The sequence below is a fragment of the Mus musculus genome, chromosome 2, assembly GCF_000001635.26.
Source record: "Mus musculus strain C57BL/6J chromosome 2, GRCm38.p6 C57BL/6J".
NCBI lineage: Eukaryota > Metazoa > Chordata > Mammalia > Rodentia > Muridae > Mus > Mus musculus.
Window position 1 is genome coordinate 86,325,112 of NC_000068.7, and position 24,213 is coordinate 86,349,324.

Sequence of the window (24,213 nt, forward strand, 5' to 3'; positions counted from 1 at the left end):
AGCCATTAATTATATAGTCTGTTCCTCATCTTGATGAGTCTTTAATATCTTATATATTTCTTGAAACTGCAAAATAGTTTTGTTTGTTTTTTAAGACTATAAAAATGAAGGATGAACGGATACATTGATTATGTGAGGAACTTGCCAGGCTCTATCTTTTAAAGCCAGGTCAGTCTATATAATGAAATGTACTGGAGCTCCCTTTCTGAGGACTATGGCTGCTGCTTTGAGGCTAAAAGAGTTTTGTGGGTCATATGTACAGGCAAACTGCTTTGTACAACTAGAATATCAATTTCTCTTGTAAGTTTGACTGAAATGGACAGACTTGGTATATGTCATAGGAAACTTGAAAAATGTGAATTAAAGATGTGATCTGTTTTGTAATGAATAATATACTTTTCAGCTTATAGCCAGTCCTCACACAAGCAAATCCATACACTGCAATACACAAACGTTCATAAACTTCTGCTCAGGTAGGCAGTAGCTAGCAGGTTCAAGTCAGCAAAGTGTGGATATCAAACAGTTCTGTTCACCAAAGAGGAGTCTCTCAGATTTCAGCAATAATTTGACTGGCTCCTTGTAATACCTTCAGCATATCCACTGCTTGTTTTCTTCACTGTGCCATGTCCTTGGATTCAGTCAGAAGATTATCTAATAAGGATGATTTACACAGCTGTCCTACTAATTCACTCTGAAGAGTATCTTTCACATGATTAACCAAAAAATGCATTACTGCCTTTGGGACACTGTCTTGAATATTCTTTCTGACAATTAGAAAATATGATTTGATAAGTCTTTCAATAACCTCTCAATCTTACTGTTCTTGGGCAGACAGTTTTCATGCAACTGGAACTGGCACATCTAGCAAATTGACAGCATGGCCTTTTGGTGGACTTGCTGGCTCAATTGGAATTGGTTTTGACTTTTCTTCAGCAAGTAATTCTTCAGCTTTTGAAGTTTTCAGCATTCCTCTCCAGTTGCCTGTTGTTGGTGCCTGACCACTGTCTCCAATCTCACCACCTGCAGATGCGACATTTCTAGTTTCTCTTCTGTCGTCCTGAATTAACTTGTCTCGTGATACAGCTGAAGGTGGTTCTCTCGCTAGCCTGTTTCTTCTTTGTTCCTCCTGTTCATCAGCCCACAGACACCAGCAAAGTTGGGGTGTTTTGTGTTGATATACGCTAGCTCAATTGACACTAAGTTATGTACCATTTCATTTGTCACGGGCAACATTTTACCAAGGGCAACTTTTTTTTCACTTTTTTAAAATTAGGTATTTATTTCATTTACATTTCCAATGCTATCCCAAAAGTCCAGCATACCCTACCCCCCACTCCCCTATCCACCCACTCCCACTTCTTGGCCCTGGTGTTCCCCTGTACTGAGGCATATAAAATTTGCACTACCAATGGGCCTCTCTTTCCACTGATGGCCGGCCGACTAGGCCATCTTCTGATACATACGCAGCTAGAGGCATGAGCTCCTGGGGGGTACTGGTTAGTTCATATTGTTGTTCCACCTATAGGGTTGCAGATCCCTTTAGCTCCTTGGTTACTTTCTCTAGCTCCTCCATTGGGGGGCCCTGTGATCCATCCAAAGCTGACTGTGAGCATCCACTTCTGTGTTTGTTAGGTTCCGGCATAGTCTCACAAGAGACAGCTACATCCGGGTCCTTTCAGCAAAATCTTGCTAGTGTATGCAATGGTGTTAGCGTTTGGAAGCTGAATATGGGATGGATCCCTGGATATGGCACTCTAGATGGTCCATCCTTTCGTTTCAGCTCTAAACTTTGTCTCTGTAACTTCTTCCATGGGTGTTTTGTTCCCAGTTCTAAGAAGGGGCAAAGTATCCACACTATGGTCTTCCTTCTTCTTGAGTTTCATGTGTTTTACACATTGTATCTTATATCTTGGGTATTCTAAGCTTCTGGGCTAATATCCACTTATCAGTGAGTACATATTGTGTGAGTTCCTTTGTGATTGTGTTACCTCACTCGGGATGATGCCCTCCAGGTCCATCCATTTGCCGAGGAACTTCATAAATTCATTCTTTTTAGGAAGAAGACAAGTCACTATGTCAACTATGGCATCATGAAGTTTAGGGAACAGTAACAATTCCTGTGTGCTGTAATTGCTAAAATGCTGAATGATGTTCTCCGTCTCCTCATGGACCAGTTCCACACACCGTAGGCTGCACTCCTCTAGATGCTTACTATGACATTTGACTCGCAACTCAGATGAAACTTTAGGCTCAAATAAAGCAGGATGGGGACCAGTAGCATTTCTCATGGCAGTCAAGATGTCAATAGTGTTAAGGCCACCTAGTGGATCAACAGATTCTAAGGTTCTCCCAAAAGTCTCATGGAAAATATAATAAATACTAGCACCACCACATAGCTCAGAAGTTTCAATGTACTTTGCAGTTCCTTCAATAGTGTTACAATACTCGGTGGCAAATTTCATAATAAGCTGGAGTAAAGTAGCACTTTTTTATCATCCACGGGTTTTTTATAGCTATTTAGAAAAGACTGACACTGAGCAGCTAAGACATTTATTCTTGTTTTCAGCTCTGGTAAACAATCTTTGATATGATTTATAAGTAACCTATTCAGGGTCCGAGCAAGATACTTTGTTCCATTTCTATTGGCCAGAGATGAGTACTTCTTTTGAAGAAAAGCATACTCATCATAGATTGAATCAGTTACACTCTTCTTATTGTTAATATCTTCTGGTAATTACTCCAATTATTCCAAGCTTGACTGGAATAACCCTTCCCATCAATACATCCATGCTATCAGTACCCACATCCATGAGATCAAGTTCAGTGATTATAGTTAGAGTTCTGCGCCCATCTACCTCTCTGGAAATCTTGAGTGCTTCTGATGTTGCCATATCTGTATTTGCAGCAGTGACAGAAGGATAATGGAATTGGGATTACTTATGAACCAAAGAATATGTTCTGTGATTTGAAGCTCAATGTCCTTGGGCTGATCACCTACAGGTACTTTGGTCATTCCCGGTAAATCCACAAGTGTCAGATTGACAATATTGGGCAAGAAAACCTTGAGATGGATTGGCTCAGGGCTTACTCCCTTATTATTTCCTGAAATTCTTTCAGTTTCATTTTCAATTTCTTGTTGAATTTCATCAAAATCTGTGTAAAGCTTGTTTTGGTGTGAAGAAATTTACCCCATTCTTCTGCTTCAACTTCATTTTCTTCACCTGTTGGTTTTCTTTTATCTTCTGGTGAAACGTGGACCAGCTGCAGAATGAGAGGTCTCCGGGTGACCACACCAGTCCCTCTGGAAGAAGGTCTCTCCTCACTAGGCTTTCTAGCTCTGAGATCTTCCCACTGCTCTCCGTTCCCACTATGACGATCTGAGGCAGCTGGATAATGTTGGCACCCACGGAGTTGAAGATGTCCTGCAGCTTATTGATGACTGGGATCAACACCTCTATGACTCCAGAAACACTGGACCCAACCCAGCAGGTAACTGCAATGAATGGGGATGCGGCCCACAGCCTGCTTGCTTTCTCTTCCACAAGAATTGCTCTTTCTATGTATATGAAGAATTGTGTTGGAATTTGGATGGGTGGTGCATTGAATCTGTACATTGCTTTTTGTAGGATGGCTGCTTTTGCTATGTTAATTCTACCAATCCATGAGCATGGGAGATTTTCTGAGGTCTTCTTTGAATTCTCTCTTGAGAGACATACAGATCTTTCAAACATTTCACACATTGGTTAGAGTTACACCAAGATATTTTATATTACTTGTGACTATTGTAAAGGGTGCTGTTGACCTCTTTCCTAGGTTTTCTATTTCTAGGGTTATCTCCACTTGCGCTTGCTTTCTTACGTCTTGGTCCACTTTGTTCAAATCCTTTACCTGTTAGATTGTGTTTTCCTGTATTTCTTTAAGGGACTTATTTGTTTCCTCTTGAAGTGCTTCTATCTACTTATCTGTGTTCTCATGTATTTCTTTCAGTGAGTTATGTCTTTCTTAAAGGACTCTATTATCTTCTTGAGATAGGATTTTAGGTTATCATCCTGGTTTTCAGGTGTTTTGGGAGTATCTAGGGCTTGCTGTGGTGAGAGAACTGGTTTCTGATTGTATCAAACTATATTAACTTCTGTTGTTTACGGTCTTGCTCTTGCCTCTTCCCAGCTGGTTATCTCTGCTGTTAAGAGACCTGCTTGGTCTGTCTGGAGACTGCTTCCTATGTCCCTGGGTAGTTGTAGGTATCCTGGGAAACTTGTGGTCCTGGCTGCAGCAGATCTCCTTTGAGGCCTTCAAACTGTGGAATCTTTAGAGTGGCTCAGGCAGGAAGGGAAAAATGAAAATTTTCTTTTTATTACCAAAGAAAATTTTCTATATTCTGTGTCATATCTGTTTATTACAAACTTATTTCATCTTTTAATTTACAAATATATTCACAGGTTCAAGTAATGATAGGCTCTTAACATATAGCAATTGTATTTAGTATTAGTAGAGACAAAAAGACCTACTCAGTCTGTTAATATTATGTTTACTTTGAAAATAATCTTTTTAAAGTTTTGCTATATGACACTATTGTAAATCTTTATTGTACTTTTATTTTCCCTCTTTCATTGATATTAGATGATTTTCTAATGCAATATATCGATATTATTATTTCCTCTCCTTTTACTCATCCCATAACTCCTCAGTACTCTTTTCTTTCAGATCCATTCACTTTCTGTCTCTCATTAAAAATAACAGGCTTTTAAAAGTAAACAACAAAACATAACAATGAAAAAATATAAGAAGATAAAAATCAGCACACTGAAACTGGAGAAGGCAAATCAACAGAAGGAAAACAGCCTGAGAAAAGTCAGGCAGAAGCATCAGAGACTAACTTGTTCCCACATTCACAAGTCCCATTAAAAACACTGAATTGAAACCAGTAAAGGGGATAACATTTGAAATGTACAGAAAGAAAATATTTAATAAAAAAGAAAGTGAACAACTTGTCTAAAGAACAGGGAGGGGACAATAAAATGCTTAACTGTAGCAAAAAATAAAATGGTGTGATGGCAAAAAAAGAGAAAGCCATAACATATTCATACAGGACCTGTTACAGAACCTTACAAGTCCTATGCATGCTGCTTCAGTTTCTGCATACCTATGAGCTTTGCCTGTTGCTTTAGAGGGCTTTGTTCTTCTTGTGTTCTCCATTCTCTCTGGCTATTGTACTCATTGATTCCTCTTCTGCAGGTTTCAAGAGAAATTTTGTGTCTATATTCCATTTAGAGCTAAGCATTCAACTCTCTCTCTTTCTCTCTCTCTGTCTATCTCTCTCTGTCTCTCTTGTCCCCTCTCTCTCTGTCTCTGCAAAACATGTGGGTGTTTGTCTCTGAATTAATTCCCATATTCTGCAGGAGGAAGCTTCTCTGATGACAACTGAATAAAGCACTGTTCTATAAGCATAGCAAAATCTCATTAGGAGTCACCTTATAACTACTTAAAAAATATCAGTAGTATTTGGTTTAATCCTATGTCTCTGGAATTATCTAATCTTGGGTTCTTGGTTCCTCAAGCAGCATTCAACATGGACTTGAACTTGTGCAGTGAGCCTTAATTCAAATCAGTTGTTAATGAACTTCTTCCACAAGTTGATGCTACCATTGCCCTAGTGTTTTGCAGGTAGGTCAGCAAAGGGCTTGTGGCTCAGTTGGTATATATGCTTCTCTTTTGGTAGCCTGTGGAGTATCTTTCTGTGCTAAAGACACCAAAACATAGGAGTGAATGTTCTATGGAGGCACCAGCTTAATCTCTTTTGTATCCAATGTGTTTTGAGAATGTTGCCTTCAGCAACAATACTTTGGTGTTAGTTTAAGAGGAGGTTACTGTTTTGTTGACATGATGGGTTGTTTGTGAATTTCTATGGCTCCTTTGGCTAACAACACAACTGAATGTAACCTAGTGCTAGTACTGGAAAATTCATTTGTTGGCTAGTGTTAGCCTGTCGAGACTCTGTTTCTCCCATATTTAGAAACTTCATTGAATTGCCTTCATATACTTTAAGAAGTTTCTATCTCACCAGGTTTCTATATCACCCTCAAATGCCTGTTAATTTTAGCTCTCTTGCATTGCTTTTAGTCTTCCTCTACACCTGATCACCCCAATCAATCTTTTCCCATTCAGAGTCCATCCATTAAATTGAACTATTTCCCCATTTCCTTTAAGACTAAATCGTGTAGACATGCACTCCCACTTAAGGTAAGATCTTGACATTTATATCTTGGCAGTAACAACTCTCTCATTGGACTTAGGGCCCACTGAATTAGACAAATTATGTCTGGTACTGTAATCATAGTTCATTGCTTGTGGCTAGTGAGATTATGAATCTTAGAGGAGAAGCAATGATACTTCACTACTTTAAAATATGGTAATAAGACCCAGGTATGGTGGTAAATAACATTAATTTTAGTATTGGTGAGACAGAGACACTTGGACCTCAGTGATTTGAAGACCATTATAGTCTATGTAGAGAGTTACAGGTCATCCAGGGCCCATTTCAATGATAACATAAGATAAAAAAATAAAATAAAATAAAAAATGACATGTGTAGAGACAGCATCTCATTTTCTTTTTTTTCAAAGCAACAAACACAATTTTATTATTTCCATAATAGACAAGGTGAAGACAAAGGAGACAAAGACAACACTCTGACTCCTACCACAAATGAATGTTACAAGTCTCCAAGGAACCTAATGTCAAAGATGAGCCACAAACATCTGACTCCCCATATTTAGTCATCTCTGTATCTGAGAGTATGTCACACACCGTAACGCACTTGAAGAGTGCTAAGAGGATTCGGGGGAAGCAACACCCCCACTTCAGCCCACCCTCAGAAGCACTCCAGCCTTTGCACCCCACAGTTTGTATGTGCCCTTTCCCCTGGCCACACACACACACACACACACACACACACACACACACACACACACCATATGAAAACGTATGTAAAGGAAAAATAACCCAGACTCATTTTCATTTTTGTTTTTATTTATCTGACAACTAGAGAAAATTAAACTATTCCTTATACTTGGTCATTCCTTTATCAAACATGAAGTTTCTTTCAAAAGTTAACAAACTTGACTGAAAATACATCTTTTTGTAAATTTTCACTGATTTATTTAGAACAATTAATGGTGGGTGCAAATTTTAAGACAATAGATAAATACACGTCAGATATTATTTTAATTTCTATTAAATTAAATACACACATAGAATAGAAAATTCCCATAATACAATTTACAAGGTTCATTTGGTGTACTACATTAAGAAAAAATATTGCCTAACATTTTCCACAACCTTTCTAGGGCATATTTTACATCTTTGTTCCTTAGACTATAGATCAAGGGATTCAACATGGGGATAATCAGAGTATAAAAGATGGAAGCCACCTTATCAGTGTCAAATGAGTGACTTGATTTGGGCTGCACATACATAAATATCAAAGTCCCATAGAAGACAATGACCACTGTCAAGTGGGATCCACAAGTAGACAAAGCTTTCTGCCTGCCTTCAGCTGAATTCATTCTAAAAATGGCTATAAGAATGAGTAGATAAGAAAAGAGGAGTACCACGAGAGATGAAACCAAATTAAACCCCGCTGAAATCAATATTATAATTTCAATATCATGTGTATTAGAACAGAGCAATGATATTAAAGGGAGACTATCGCAGAAATGACTAACGATCCTGTAATCACAAAAAGGTAAAGCAAAAATTTTTATAGTTATTAGAAGAGAAATAATGACACTATAGAAATAAGGAACTGCCACTAGGACCCAGCATACCCTATGGGACATGATGACAGTATAGAGTAGAGGCTTACAGATGGCCACATAGCGGTCATAGGACATTGCAGAGAGAATAAAGAGTTCACAAATGATGAACACAAGAAAGAAAGTTAGCTGTATTGCACAAAGATGATTACTGATTGTATTCTGATTGACAACAAAATTTTCCAGCATTTTGGGTCCCACAGCTGTAGAATAACCAAGATCAGTGATAGCCAGATGTCTGAGAAAGAAGTACATGGGTGTTTGCAATCGGGAGTCCACCATGGTAAGGATGATCATGCCCATGTTGCCCAACAGTGAGATCAGATAGATGATGAGAAACAAGCCGAACAATGGAGCCTGAAGCTCAGGCCTGTCAGTGATGCCCATCAGTATGAATTCAGTCACTACTGTGAGGTTGCGTTTCTCCATCTAGGCTTAGAGCAAATTCTGTTCTGGATTGATACATCAGCCTACTCAGTAGCTTTTCTGCATTACCACCTGGGAGAATTTACAATGTGCAAACAAAGTTAGAAATGGAAAATTACATATCAATGTAGAATCAATATTATAAAATTTATTTTCATATATAATTATACAATTCATTTATAATATGAAAATTTTATTTTCATATATATTATTCTTGTACTGTTTAAAATATTCTGAGTTATTTCTATGAGGCCATTTTTAATGTTATACTTGGGTTTTATGAATTATTTTCAACAATATGATGAAATATTTAACTTAATGTAAAATTGCAAACCTCAAATTATAGTGACTATCATTAATAGAAATACTCATTAAAAGCAGAACACTTATCATTAAAAGTAGAACACCATGAAGACTTTATTCCAGGAAGTCTTATAACCTAGATAAAATTGATAAATATTGGATAGTGTCTGAATAAGAAACAGAACAGTGGCATTGGTTCAGCCATTAAGATTAATTGCTCCTCTTCAGAGGATTCAGGTTTCACTCACAGTATCCATATGATGCTTATTTAACTCATGACGCAGTATTTCTTATGTCCCCTTTTTGTTTCTGAGGGCACCAGCCACTGACATAGTACAACCCATACATTCAGCCAATCATTTATTATACATAATAAATTAATAAAGTAATTAATTAAATTCTAAAATATGAAAATATATCATAAATTCAGATTAAACATCTGAATGGATATTAAGAGACTTAGTGTATAAATTTATATCAGCTGTATTTTGTTCTTTAATATTTTTCACTATAACATTTATAGTAATTCTGTGTGTGTGTATATATATATATAATATATATATATGTTTATTCATCAATATTATCAGTGCTTTATCTTAGTTTATAATTCTAACAAAAGTTTATTTTGGCAAAAATGCTGTTTACTAAAGAACATTATACTTATGGATGTATAACTAACCTGTCCTTGAGGGATTTCTGAGATGATGAAGGAATAAACTACCTACCAACTAGTCTCCTACTTTATAGATATTTTGAGCAACAAAATTGCCTTAAGAGACAAAACAAGCAATACACCGAAATAATAATTGGTAAATAAAATGGTAGGAAAAGGCTCTAAGTTTACTGTGAGGAAAGTAAAACCACACATCTCATTGCATTAAACTTACATCTCATTAATTATAACTTGAAACTAAATTGATTAAATGTTACTTATGATCATAGGACCTACTTATTGCTTACCAGTATCCACGCATGTCTTCCTCCTTTGAGAAATATAGAAACTTAGATCCAATTGAATTGCCTGATAACTACAGGAGATATGATAAAGAATATATTTAGTTTTTTTGTCTTTTTATAAAATCATTAAAAATAGATTATACTGTGTGTTTTCAATAACAATTTCAATAAAAATAAATGTTATCTATATATGATAAAAAATAATTCTTTTCCTTAGAATTCCATGAAAAGAAAAATAATTTACTCATAATACCCTGTTTACTTAATATTGTTTTTAAAGTTATTCTTGGAGTGTGTCAGATAGCATGAAAATGAAAGTGTATTGTGTATGCTGCATCACTGATATATATATCTGAGCACTTTAATATATTTATTTTACTAATCATGCTTTTTTGATGGAAAATCAAAAATAACTTTCATTTTACTTTTAAATATATAGTGAAAGAAGTACATCTGAACATCTATTTAAACAATAATTGAAGTTTGAAGTGTTTTCTAAAAGAAATTAATCAATTGTCTAAATATTTGGAATTTCAAGAGAGCCTAAAAATTTGCATTTAAATTTACTAACCAACTGAAAATAATATCATTCTGACTTCGAGATTATTATGAGCATATAGCTCCTTAACCCACACTATAATTTCAAACTATAAATGCAGAGAGCTATTTGTATGCAGACATCACAGAGTGATAGCTCAGCACACATTATTGAAGGATTGTGTACGTATATAGCATAAGACCTTATAGAAATATTTCATTCGCTACCTACAATGACATCTACGATGTTTCTGTCTGGTTCTGGCAAGCCCTCCTTACACTGCTTAAATCAATTCATGAATCTATCTATTTTAATCTTTGGAGACTTGATATTTATTAGGAAATGACATGCAATTAGTTTTTTTGTCCCTACAGTATTTGAGAGTATGATAGTGTTTAGATTTTGCTCAGTAATTGCCTGTTAGGAACATTAATTACAGGTGAATCATTTAGGAAGCTTTAAAGAGTAGTATTCAAACTAACTCTCCCACTGTGTCTTTCTATCTCTCTGAGTCTGTCTCTATGTCAATGTCTCTCTGTGTTTGTCATATGGAAACTAAGAAATTTCTGAGAATACTTGTGAAGTACCAGTGGGTCTGGCCAAAATGTGTGTGTGCACGTGTGTGTGTAGTACATATTTAATATACATAATATATAAAATGTATATTATATAACATATATTGAATAATATATATTCCATATGTAATCATTCATATAGAGAAATTTGTATACATCATTTTATTATAAATATATTATAAAATGACTTTATGTGTATGAATGGATTTTCTTTTTAAAATTAAAATATAATTACATAATTTCTCCTTTCTCTTTCCTCCATCCATTTTTCTGTGAGCTCCTCTTTTGTTCTCTTTCATATTCATAGAATTTTAAAACTCTTTTTTTACAAGTACACACCCACAAATACACAAATAGCATACACAGAAAAATTTATCCCTAAGTATGTAAATGTGTGCATTTATGTATGTCTGTGTGTGTGTGTGTGTAAATACAACCTGCTACCACATTGTGTTCCCTGTATGCATGTGATTTAAGGGCTGGCCACTGGTTACTGGGTAACCAGTTTAGGAAGTCTTTTGTGTGGGATGTCTTTCATGTGTGGACTATATCTCTCATTATCAGATTTTCTTAGTTGCATGTAGCTCTATGTATTTAGTTGAGGACACAAGAGGTATCTCCATGCCTATTTATTCCTAAAAGCCTCCTTCAGTATGCCCTTTCAAGGATTAATATCTTTTAATAAATCAGAACACAAACAAAGAAATAATAATTATTGACTCTTTGGTCAATCTTTAGGCCTGTCAATTTTAACCATAAAATGAACAATTACAAGTCAAACCATTGCTAACTAGTAATTATATAGATCTACTTTACTCATTTTTTTTATTCCAAATAAAAGCAGTATAAGCTAATAATTGTACCTCTTCCAAAATAGCCATCCTTGAATTAATTTAAACACAATGAAAAGTGCCTTAAGTGCTGTTCCTCCACTGATATCCTCCACACAAGACTATACAATGAAACTATCATGAACATTGAGATATTTCATTCTGTTTCTCCTCATTTGATCACTGTAATTCCATGGAGGTAATGAAAGTTTTTTTCTTTCTTTCTTTCTTTTTTTTTTTGTTTTGTTTTGTTTTTTTGTTTTTTTTGGTTTTTCAAGACAGGGTTGCTCTTTATAGCCCTGGCTGTCCTGGAACTCACTTTGTAGACCAGGCTGGCCTCGAGCTCAGAAATCTGCCAGCCTCTGCCTCCTGAATGCTGGGATTAAAGGCGAAAGAAAGTTTCTTATTTAAAAAGAAAGAAAGAAAAAAAAGCCAAAACCAAAACACATATACAGTGAACTAGGTTTGGCCTAGCTGCCTCAAGAGGCCCATGTCATAGATTTTTCTGGTGAGAGTCCATGGCTTAGGTTGCACAATGTACCTTCCAGTTCCTGAAAGATCGATGCATGCCCTCAGACAATGAGTGTTTGAAACACTTAGTATTTCTCTGTACGATTCCTTAGTATTCAGGGAAGCAAGAAAGCTGACTGGACAGTTCATCTTAGATACTAAACTTCTGTACCCTTCAAAACTTGCAAACATCATTGTTTCCTGGCAGCTAAAACTGTATTGATTCTGGAAATTAGCATCATATTCTATTTCTGCTAAAGGTATAAAAAGTCTGTTTGTACTTAATAAAATCGTTGCTGGGAAATTAGTCCAGGCTGGGTCCTCTCTGAAGCAGCCAAGGTGGAAGTTTTTAGTCAGGGTCTTGCAAAAGAGCAGGATTGCTTTCTATCTTTTTTTTTCTTTTTCTTTTTCTTTTTCTTTTCTTTTATTGGTTATTTTATTTATTTACATTTCAGTGTTATCTAACTTCCCAGTTTCCTCTCTACAAACCCCCTATCCCTTCCCCCTTCCCCCTCCTTCTATGAGAGTGCTCTCCCTATGCACCCACCCACTCCTGCCTTACCACCCTAGCATTCCCATATGCTGGGTTATCAAGCCTTCACAAGACTGAGCGTCCCCTCCTATTGATGCCAGATTAGGTCATCCTCTGCTACATATGCAGCTGGAGCTATGGTGTATGCTTTGGTTGGTGGCTTAGTGCCTAAGAGCTCAGGGAATGGGGGGCGGGGGGGAGTGGTCCAGTTGGTTGATCTTGTTATTCAGCTCCTTCAGTCCTTCTCCTGACTCCTCCATTGGGGTTCCCATTCTCAATCTGATTGGTGGTTGCAAGCTTCCACATCTGTATTGGTCAAGTCTGGGAAAGCCTCTCAGAGACAGCTATGTCAGGCTTCTATCAGCAAGCACTTCTTGGCATCAGCTATAGTGTCTGGGTTTTGTGGCTGCTTATGGGATGGATCTCCAGATGTGGCAGTCTCTGGATGGCCTTTTCTTCAGTCTCTGCTCCACTCTTTGACCCTGTATGCTTCAGTCCTACTTAGAAGGGGCAACAATATAATCATGTAAGGTAGCAGGTAGAAGGGATTTGGGAGGAAGAGAGGAGAGGGAGGGAAGAAGTGGGGGACAAGATCAGGTATTGAGAAGACAAGGAAATGTACAAAGGGTTAGGATATTGAACAGAGAAGTGTAGGGAATGGTGAGGGTAACCACCAGAAAGTTCCAGATGCCAGGAAAGCAAGAGGCTACCAGGACTCAGCAGTGATGACATTAGCTGAAATACCCAACAAAGGGAAGAAAGACCCTATAAATGACCATATCCAGAGGTTAGACCTGGCCCTCCATTGAGGGATGAGGCCTACTACCCATCTCAAAAATTTTGACCCTTAATTGCTTCTGTCTAAAGGAAATACATGAGAATCTTAGTTATCCTGTTAGGCATGTAGATATTTACAATATTTAGATGTCCACGTTCCCTTTACCACTCATAATCTTGAGTTTAAATAACATAGAGAACTATAAAGTTTAAAAGAGGAGAAGTATACAAAATACAGTTATATAAACATACATGGACATGACTTTATTTAGAATAACTTAAAAATTATGAAAAGTATTTTAATTTCCCATAATATCTACTCCCTCACATGATACTGCACAGTGATTCTGTTATTTGCAGTTTTGATCAAATGTACCCAGAACCTATTTAAATTCACAAAAAATATTTCATTAATAACTATATTTATAATTCATCTCTTTCTTAAGGAAGTAATTTTGCTTATCTGGTCCTGATTATATTTGTAGCACATTGATTCTGTGAATAAATGGCAAGAAAACTACAAATATGTAGATTCATCTGGGTTTGCTCCTCCTCTTCAGGCTTATAAACAAAGAGTGACATCCATATAATGACTTACTAGAATCACATTAACATTAAGAAAAGGTATTCAACAATTTTCTATGTCCTTTGTAGTAGATATTTTACATCTTTATTTCTCAAGTTAGAGATCAAGGTATTCAACATGAGATGGCAGAGTAAAAAGAGAGAAGCTACTTTTACATTGCATACAAAATAACTAGATTGTGGATACAGTGAAATTATATTAAACTTCCATAGAGTATAAAAAATGCTGTGAGGAAGGATCCACTTGGTGAGAGTTTTTAGATTCCACATTTAAGTAAGGAACTATTTTTTTGTCTTTTTTGTCTTTTTTAAATATCAAGGATAGAAATACTTATCCTTGCTGGTCTTGTCTCAGGCATATTTTCACCATCTAAGATTTCTATCAGAATTTTATATATCATGTGATTTTGCACTTATACTTGTCATATATTTTACAATATTAGGCATTAGTCATTAGAGATGAAAGCACAATGAAGAAATCAAATGTTTAGCTTAAATTAGTTTATTGGAAGCAAACAAGAAATAGGCTATATGGCATGACATGTAGAAATGGAATCCAAATAAAACTTTACATTAAAACATACGAATATATAAAGAGGCAATATATCATATGAAAAAGATTAACTTGAATTCAAAATTGACCAAAAATTTTCTTTATATCTGTACTTAGCATATAACTATTCCAAAAGACAATAACATTACATAGCTAAAGTAATATTAGTTATACTACATATAAGATATTGTATATTTTCTTCTTATTCTATCTTACAATTTTACAATTTAAATAGTGTTATTAGACGCGTTCTCACGACCGGCCAGGAAGAACACCACAGACCAGAATCTTCTGCGGCAAAGCTTTATTTCTTACATCTTCAGGAGCCAGGGTGCAGGAAGCAAGAGAGCAAGAAGCAAGAGAGAGAGAAAACGAAACCCCGTCCCTCTTAAGGAGCATTCTCCTTCGCCTCGGACGTGTCACTCCCTGATTGGCTGCAGCCCATCGGCCGAGTTGACGTCACGGGGAAGGCAGAGCACAAGTAGTCATAAGATACCCTTGGCACATGCGCAGATTATTTGTTTACCACTTAGAACACAGCTGTCAGCGCCATCTTGTAACGGCGAATGTGGGCGCGGCTCCCAACATCTCCCCCTATCCTTTTAATAAGAGCAAATAGGCCACCCATATTAATGAGAGTGGAGATAGAGGTCAAATCCCCAGTGTGTAGGTAAAGGAGCCATGTACAGGATTAGCTCTTAGGCTTACAGGCTTTTACCCAGAGCAACCCTGACCTGCTCCCGTGTCGTTTTGCCTGGGGGAAGGGAACTAGGACACTGAACCTTCTTGAAAGATGACATGTCTCCCTAGAATAGGCTCATATATGCCGCAGAGCCTTTCCATTGCAGTGCTTAGCCTTGCAACTCTCTCGGGCTGCTGAAGCACACTCACTCTATCCCGTGCAATGAGTCTAGCCTCATGGGATATAAGAGCTGAGTGGCCAGCGACCTATTGCCTAAGCATAGATGTATCAGGGGAAGCTCCATGTTCTAGTCCTGCAAGCGCCTGGGCAATAACCACCTTGTCTCTCCTAGTTTAGGCCTTAAGCTTACAGACCAATCAAAGAAGCAACACTAATCCACAGCAAAGTGTATCTCCAAATAATATTAATCCCACCCATTTTTTAAAGAAAGAAAATGCTGAGGAGATCCAATTGGGTAATCCTTTGGTCAGCGACAGGTCCAAGTGCGTGGAGTTGACCTGAAGTCTCAATTCCCGAAGGATCTGTTCAAATTCAGCCATCCAATTCTGTAACATATACTGAAAAAGACTTTTTGACAAATTAGCTGCCCTAGTAAATTTAACATACTGAATGGAAATAACACACAATCCCGGAAACTTTTGTTCACATCCCTGCTGAGTTATTTGTCATAATACATCTAGTTGTATCTGGACAAGATCTATGAGTTGATTAACCAGCATGAGACCTCTCTGTATCTTGACATTAGCTGAGGCCTGTTCATCTATGACTGTAGTCACTGAGGCTGACAAAGTGTTAATGGTGTCAGTCGTCTGGACCTGTCCAGACAGAGCCAAGGCTGTCTGAATTAAGGCTAAACCCAGTTCCTAGTTAGTGGTAAAAAAGCAGGAGAATACTTGAGCATTATACATCACCGTCATTGGGAGTGGAAATGTCGACATTATCCCCCAACGCTGCTCTCTCTTTATTATTGACGCCCTGGACATCACCAAGACGAGGGACATTAGTATTCTCTTGGTCAGTCTGGATTTTTCGGGTGAGTCTTTCTGGTACCCAAAATGGGTTGTCTTCATTCTGTGGGAAAACACAGATAGCTCCCCTGGATCTTATCAAGATAGGATCCGGGCCATACCATTTATTATCAAGGACATTTTTCCATTTAACCATCTCATTGGGCCTATCTGGCTCTGAACAATGACGTTCAGCCGCAGTATGGCCATGAACATCAATATTTAAAAAATTGAGTGTAAAGAGTGCCAAAGACACCGACACTCTTGGTGCTCGGGGTACAGTCTCCTCAAAAGTTCCCCTCTTCTGTTTTATAAGATAGGTTTTGAGGGTGCGATGCGCACGCTCAACAATACCCTGTCCTTGAGGGTTGTATGGAAGTCCAGTCAGGTGGGTTACGTCCATCTGACGGCAGAACTGCTGAAATTTTTGAGACGTATAAGCTGGTCCATTATCAGTCTTAAGGAGTCTGGGTTTCCCCCAAGCACTCCATGCCTCAAGACAATGTTGAATCACATGTGAGGCTTTTTCTCCGGTTAACGGAGAAGCAAACATGATGCCAGAACATGTGTCAATGGACACATGGAGATATTGAAGTTTTCCAAAGGAAGAAACATGTGTAACATCCATTTGCCAGACCTGTAGAGGTCGAATACCGCGTGGGTTAATTCCCACATGAGGAACTGGCAAGAACTCACAGCAGCTTTGACATTGAGTAACAATGTCACGGGCTTCTTTTCTTGTCAAGGAGAAACGACTGCGTAATGTTTCAGCCGTCACATGAAAATTGTTATGAAAATTTCTTGCAGCCTCTACCGGGGATGATAGGGCAGCAGCCACCACTTTAGTGGCCTTATCTGCCAAATCATTTCCCAGAGCCATGGGGCCAGGTAGGCCTGAATGGGCTCTAACATGAGTAATATAAACAGGAGATCTTCTAGATAACAAAACTAATTGTATCTGCTTAAAAATATTGGCAACTCTACTGGAAGGCTTAATCACTCCAGCCACTTCTAAAAGATTTACTGCATTTACCACATAACAGGAATCTGACACAATATTAAGGGGTTCTAAAAAGGTTTTTAAAACTTCTAAGACCACTAAACATTCTACCACTTGAGGTGAATTTTCATTATATTGTTTGGATACCACTTTACCATTAGCCACATAGGCACCTATGCCAGTTTTTGATCCATCAGTATATACCACAATCCCATTTTTAAGTGGGTTTTTTACTGTTATTTGTGGAAACACAACAGATTGATTTTGGGCAAACTGTAAGATTGGATGTTTTGGATAATGGTTATCTATTTTTCCTGAAAAGGAGGTAACTAAAACTGCCCAATCATTAGATGCGGCTGCCAAGGTTTGAACCTGTGCAGCAGTATAAGGTACAATTAAAAGATATGGACTTTGCCCAAAGTGGGTGATTGCTGCTTTTAGGCCTTTAAGGGCAAGCTGTGCAATTGCATCAGGATACCAATCTATTATTTTAGCTGGGGATACGTTTGGATGGATCCACAACAATGGCCCATTCTGCCACAAAACTGCAGTTGGCAATTGTGCTGTCTTAAAGACACACAAACTGAAAGGCTGCGAATCCTCAATACGTTGTAATTGTGCATTCTGTAAGGCCTTTTCCACTTTTTGTAAGGCCTGGTTAGCAGCTAGAGTAAGAGTCCTAGGGGAGGAGATATGAGGATCTCCTTCTAAAATACTAAACAAAGGCCTTAACTCAGCAGAAGGAATCTTTAAAAAAGGTCTGAGCCAATTAATATCTCCCAACAGCTTTTGAAAATCATTTAAGGTATGGAGGTGATCTCTTCTTATCTCTACCTTTTGGGGCACAATCTTATCTGGGGACACCACAGAGCCCAAGAATTGTCCTGTATCAGAAATTTGGACCTTTTCTGTGGCTATCTGTAAACCCCACTGACTTAAAGTTTTAAGTAGAAAAGGATATGCCTTTTGTAGCATGGTAAGGTCTTTATGGCACAGGAGGATGTCATCCATGTAAAGGAGCAAAATTAAAGAGGGGAATTGTTCCCTCACTGGCAAAAGAGCTTCTTGTACATAAAGTTGACACATAGTAGGACTATTGGACATTCCCTGTGGTAAGACCTTCCATTGATACCTCTTATCAGGTTCCATGTGATTAATAGAGGGGATGGTAAAGGCAAATCTGGGCCTATCCCTTGGACACAAAGGTATAGAAAAGAAACAATCTTTAATATCTATAATAATTAAATTCCAGCCACGTGGTAAGGCGGAAAGTACAGGGAGACCCCTCTGTACTGGGCCAAATAAGTTCATTTGCTCATTAATGGCTCTGAGGTCATGGAGCAGTCTCCACTTTCCTGACTTTTTCTTAATTACAAAAATTGGAGTATTCCAAGGTGAGGTAGAGGGTTCAATATGGCCTAATTTTAATTGTTCCTCTACCAGTTGAATCACAGCTTCTAGTTTTTCAGAGGATAGGTGCCATTGAGGAACCCACACTGGGTCCCCTGTTTTCCATGGTATGGGTCGTACTGCCCCAATGGCCGCTAAGGAAAACCCAGACCCTGTCTGTCTTGGTTTCCATTAGGTGAGATGGGCTCTATCCTTCCCTGTTCTTGATGTCCTAACCCTTTTCCTTCTTTATAACCCATCTTTGCCATGATATTTTTTGCTTTAGCTGAATACCCTCCCGATGGGGCGTTTTCATTGGACAAAATAAGGCCCAAATGCTGCATAATATCCCTTCCCCAGAGGTTAACCGGGAGTGGGAGCACATAAGGTATGAATTTCCCTTGCTGTCCTTCAGAGGATTCCCACGTCAAGGCAATGGAGCTTATAGTGGGACATGATTGATATCCTAGGCCCTGTAATGAATGAGATGACTCTGTGGTGGGCCATGCTTTGGGCCACCAATGTGTAGAGATTATACTTTTATCTGCTCCGGTATCAAGGATGCCTTCAAACTCTTTTCCGTTAATCTTAAGGCGGAGCTTAGGTCTATCATTTAAAGATACAACCAAATAGGCAGAATCATTTCCTGAGGAGCCCATTTTCTTTATCTCAGGTCCTGCAGATTTCTCCCTGGTATTATCAGGGAGGAGCAGCAGCTGAGCTATCCTATCTCCTTTACTAATAGAAAAAACGCCCTTAGGGCTTGAGCACAGGACCTGTATTTCAGGGGAATGTTGACAATCCATAACTCCAGGGTGGACTACTAAGCCCTGCAAGGTGAGTGAACCTCGGCCGAGAATAAGGCCCATGGTTCCCGGGGACAAGGATGGTATAGGCTCCACCGGCACCGGCTGAATACTCATTTGAGGCATTAGTAGGAAGTCGGAGGCGGCACGCAGGTCCACCCTTGTGGGTCTTCCTGGGTCGCCTCTCTGACTGCTTCCTGGGTCCTGACAAACCGGTTCCCATATCTTTGAGGGCCCTGGGACCGAGGGCCCGATGACCCGTTTTTTGGCACATCAGTTGATTGACTATCAGGTGGGGGAAGGACTCTGCCCTTTATATCCCTCACAGAGCGACACTGGTCAGCTCTATGATAACCCTTGCCACACTTAGAGCAAAGAGTGAGAGTCCCTCCCTGTTTATCTGGAGCTCTGCAATCTTTCTTAAAATGCCCAGGCTTTCCGCAATTAAAACATGTCCTCTGATCATTTCTGCTCATGGAGCGGTTCTGAGATTGGAGGATGGCGGCCGCTAAGCCTGCATTGGTGAGAGGTCCCCCAAGCTCTCGACAGACCCTGAGCCAGTCTTGTAAGCCTTTGTTCTTTCTTGGGGCTATGGCCGCTCGGCACTCCTTTGTGGCTTGCTCATAGATTAGCTGTTCTATCAGAGGCGCAGCTTGCTCTGACTCTCCAAAAATACGCTCTGCTGCCTCTGTCATTCTGGCCACAAAATCTGAGAAGGATTCCTGAGGTCCCTGGATTATCTTTGTTAACTGACCAGTGGTTTCACCTGCTCGAGAGAGCGCCTTCCAGGCCCTAATAGCCGTGGAAGAAATCTGGGCATAAGCTCCCCAATGGTAGTTTGTCTGATCAGCAGAATAAGCTCCCTGACCCGTTAACAAGTCAAAAGTCCAATCTCTCTGCTCTGGAGTCAAAGCAGCTGCGTTTGCTCGGGCCTGCGCTTGTGCAGCTTCGTGCCAAAGCGCTCTCCATTCCATATATTTGCCCATACTAGGGAGAGCGGCTTTTACAACCGTTTGCCAGTCGGCAGGAGTTAGTGCCATGCCAGCGAGCCTGTCTAACTGCACCAAGGTAAAATTAGCATTGGTTCCGTATTTACGAACCGACTCGGCAATTTCTTTAATTTGTAAGTATTCTACCGGAGCGTGGACACGCCCACCCTCGGCTCCTTCAAAGACCGGAAATGCCTGTTGTATTTTCCTTTGTTCCTCTCTGGGAATGAATGAGTCTGCGCACTGCCTCTCTGCGCACTGCCTCTCTGCGCATTGCTGACGCACTACGCAGGGCGGGGACTCCGCATAGGGCGGACCTTGAAGCCGACTGCCCTGAGGCCAATCAGCAAACTGGCCTTCGCCAGCCGCTTTTGGCTTTTTTCTTGACCAATTAGCTGGCTGGTAATGGGCTGCTTCTTCCTCCCAGTCTGTTTCCTCAGAGGAGGATTCTTCACCTGCTTCAGAGCTACTAAGAGCTGGCTCCCCGAGCCCATCCAGCGATGAGCACAGGCTCCTTTTCCTAGAGACCTCCGCTAATTGATCTTTCTTCTTTTCCCTTTTTCCTCTTTTTCTTCTAATCTCTCTCCAGGTATTCCTACCTAACCTTAACTTTTCCTCGGGTTCAAGACCCTTGGAAAGGCCTGTATACTTATTTTGTGTACCATATTTTCTCTTTGCTCCTACTCTCTCTCCCCGCTTTACTTCTGATAGCTTGTCCTGAATTTCCTCTAGAATTTTCCCTATCTTAACCACTTGATAACATGTGAAAAGGAACAAAAGGGCTCCTAACACCAGAAAAAATTCAAGGCCAAACATATTCCACTTTACTTCTGATAGACTGTCTTGAATTTCGTTAGAAAGTTCAAGATCGGACTTACCTCGTAAAGCTGTACTCACTGGTACTCTCGTTCCCCAGCTGAAAAGTTCTGAATTCATACAGTTGAATCCTTCTTAACAGTCTGCTTTACGGGAACCTTTATTACCGCGACCCGCAGTTCTGGTTCTGGAATGAGGGATCTTCCTTGCGCCAGTCCCGAGTTTTTTCTCGTCCCGGAATTCGGCACCAATTGTTATTAGACGCGTTCTCACGACCGGCCAGGAAGAACACCACAGACCAGAATCTTCTGCGGCAAAGCTTTATTTCTTACATCTTCAGGAGCCAGGGTGCAGGAAGCAAGAGAGCAAGAAGCAAGAGAGAGAGAAAACGAAACCCCGTCCCTCTTAAGGAGCATTCTCCTTCGCCTCGGACGTGTCACTCCCTGATTGGCTGCAGCCCATCGGCCGAGTTGACGTCACGGGGAAGGCAGAGCACAAGTAGTCATAAGATACCCTTGGCACATGCGCAGATTATTTGTTTACCACTTAGAACACAGCTGTCAGCGCCATCTTGTAACGGCGAATGTGGGCGCGGCTCCCAACAAAATAGAATATTCACACACATTTTCCATTTTCTATTCAAGGCCTGCTTCACCTCTTGGTTCCTCAAACTGTAGATCATAGGATTCAGCATGGGGATAACCAGTGTATAGAACAAAGATGCGACTTGACCAGTCTCAAAGGAGTGAATGGATTTTGGTTGTGCATACATGAAAAATAGAGTACCATAGAATATAACTATCACTGTCAGATGAGAGCCACACGTTGAGAAGGCCTTGTGCCTGCCCTCTGAAGAGTTCATCCTGAGAATGGACACAAGGATCAAGATATAAGATATGGAGACTACCAGAAGAGAAGAAATCAAATTAAAAGTTGCAAAGATTAAAATTATCAGCTTAATTTCATGTGTGTCTGAGCATAACATCAATATCAACGGCAGACTGTCACAGTAGAAATGCCTGATGATATTATGGCCACAAAATGATGAAGTGAAAATCTTGATAATGGTCCATAAAGATATAAAAACACTATAGAGGTAAGGTATTGCCACCAGAACATGACATAATCTTTGTGACATGATGATTGTGTACAGTAGTGGATGGCAGATGGCTACATAGCGGTCATAGGCCATGGCTGACAGAATGAAAACTTCAGTGGTGATAAATATGCTGAAGAAGGTCAGCTGGACTGAGCACCAAATATAGGAAATTGTAGGTTGATCAGCAACAAAATTTATTAACATCTTAGGCCCCACAGCAGTTGAATAACCAAGGTCAGTGAGAGAGAGCTGTCTGAGGAAGAAGTACATAGGTGTCTGAAGTCTAGAGTCTATTTTTGTGAGGATGATCAAGCCCAAATTACCTACAACAGAGATCATGTATATAATGAGGAAGAGTCCAAATAAAGGGGCCTGCAGTTCAGGGAGATCTGTGATTCCGGTTAGAATGAAATACTTCAGTACTGTAAGATTGTACGTATCCATCTAGACTACTCAGGAAATTTATTCTGGTAAAAAATACAAAGATAATTATTAATCATATTAAGTTCCAACAGTAAGAACATTGCATTTTCGTGTTTATATACAATACCTATTTTACTATATAGTATGAATATGCATTATATCATTTTATATGTTAACACATATACATAAGATTACTATGATTCTATTTTTTAAATTTTATATCTTAAAGCCTAAAGCAATGACAAAATTGTTTTATAAGTTAATATAGATAGAAATTATGAAGCTTTTGCTAAAAATTCTGACATGGGTCATTTGATTGTTATATAAGATAATGCCAAAATATAAGTAAGAAAAAAATTCAGCATGAAACTAACTGAACACTTTTCTGTCAATGGGAGAAAATTTTCTTAAACCATGATATGCATTTTATAGTAAAAATCCATGCCATATTTTCATTCATTAGAAAAGAGGCATCATACTTTGAAAATTTACACTTGGTTCTATAATCAAGTGATTTGTTTATAAATCACAACTAGTAAAATCTTTACAAAATAAAGCACAAATCAACGAATACTATCTGGAATATTTTTAATGAAGCATTTGGTCTTAAAGATATGTCATATTTTAAATGTTATTTCCAATATGGATAAGAAGCATCAGCAGTGTCACTGAAATGAATTCTACTAAAAGTCTAAGAAACACCACTCCTACTCATGAGATACCAGAATGTATAAAGCATCAAATATACTTGCTGTTTATTTACATAGCCAAAATTGCCTTGTTATCAAACTGTTACAATTAAATCTACTGTATGGCAAGAGAACTAAAAGTATTTCTCATGAATATGAATCAAAGTTATGATTATGATTCTGAGTTAAAAATCAATAAAATATTGAAATATAAAATGCAGCAGTAATTATAAAAGATTAAACTTTAAAACCAACTGTGTTGGTTTTATTTGGGAATATATGTATGTATATTTATATACATACATGTAGCATCAATTAAAGGAAATAGAGCTTATGACTTAAAAGAAAGCAAAGAGGGACCTGAGGGAAGATGTGATTTTGCATTATTCTAGAACTAATGCCAGCTAAATTATAGAACAAACAAATGGAAATTTCTAAATTATAAACAAAGGCATAAAATAGTTGTATTCAGCGATATCATGATTTTGTTGATTTTCTTAAGAAAAAATCAAGCAGCCCATATTAGCTACTTTTCTTGTTGCTGTGTTCAAAGGTTTGAGAAGAAATTAATGCTGGAAGGATTTATACTGACTAATACTTTGAGGGACATATTATATCATTATAGGCTAAGGATGGAAAATGCACTGATTTATGTCTGTGCAACAAGGAACTGGGTCTTCTTACCCATCCCATATGATGGTAAATAAGGAAGCAGTGTGAATTGTCTAGTGTCAGGGCTGGCTTGTAACTCTGAATATTTACCACAGAAAGTCTGTGTCTGCCAGGTATGAACAGTCTACCAGGTTCTACAACCTAACAAGATAGTATCATGACTTAGGAACAAAGTGTTCAAACATATGTTTATATGGAAAATATCTCACAGTTAAGCATT

General features: G+C 38.6%; 2 protein-coding genes and 1 pseudogene across 2 annotated transcripts; all 3 read right to left on the reverse strand.

The window, feature by feature from the left end:
• On the reverse strand, positions 335 to 3,539 carry Gm13719 (predicted gene 13719; annotated as a pseudogene).
• Positions 7,305 to 8,243, reverse strand: Olfr1054 (olfactory receptor 1054). Its single transcript, NM_147019.1, has one exon. It carries the CDS (start codon positions 8,241 to 8,243, stop codon positions 7,305 to 7,307), a length of 939 nt encoding a protein of 312 aa, NP_667230.1.
• Positions 8,244 to 21,612: 13,369 nt separating this feature from the next.
• Positions 21,613 to 22,653, reverse strand: Olfr1055 (olfactory receptor 1055). Its single transcript, NM_001310551.1, has one exon. The coding sequence runs from the start codon at positions 22,651 to 22,653 to the stop codon at positions 21,613 to 21,615; it is 1,041 nt and encodes a 346-aa protein (NP_001297480.1).
• Between the last annotated feature and the right edge of the window lie 1,560 nt (positions 22,654 to 24,213).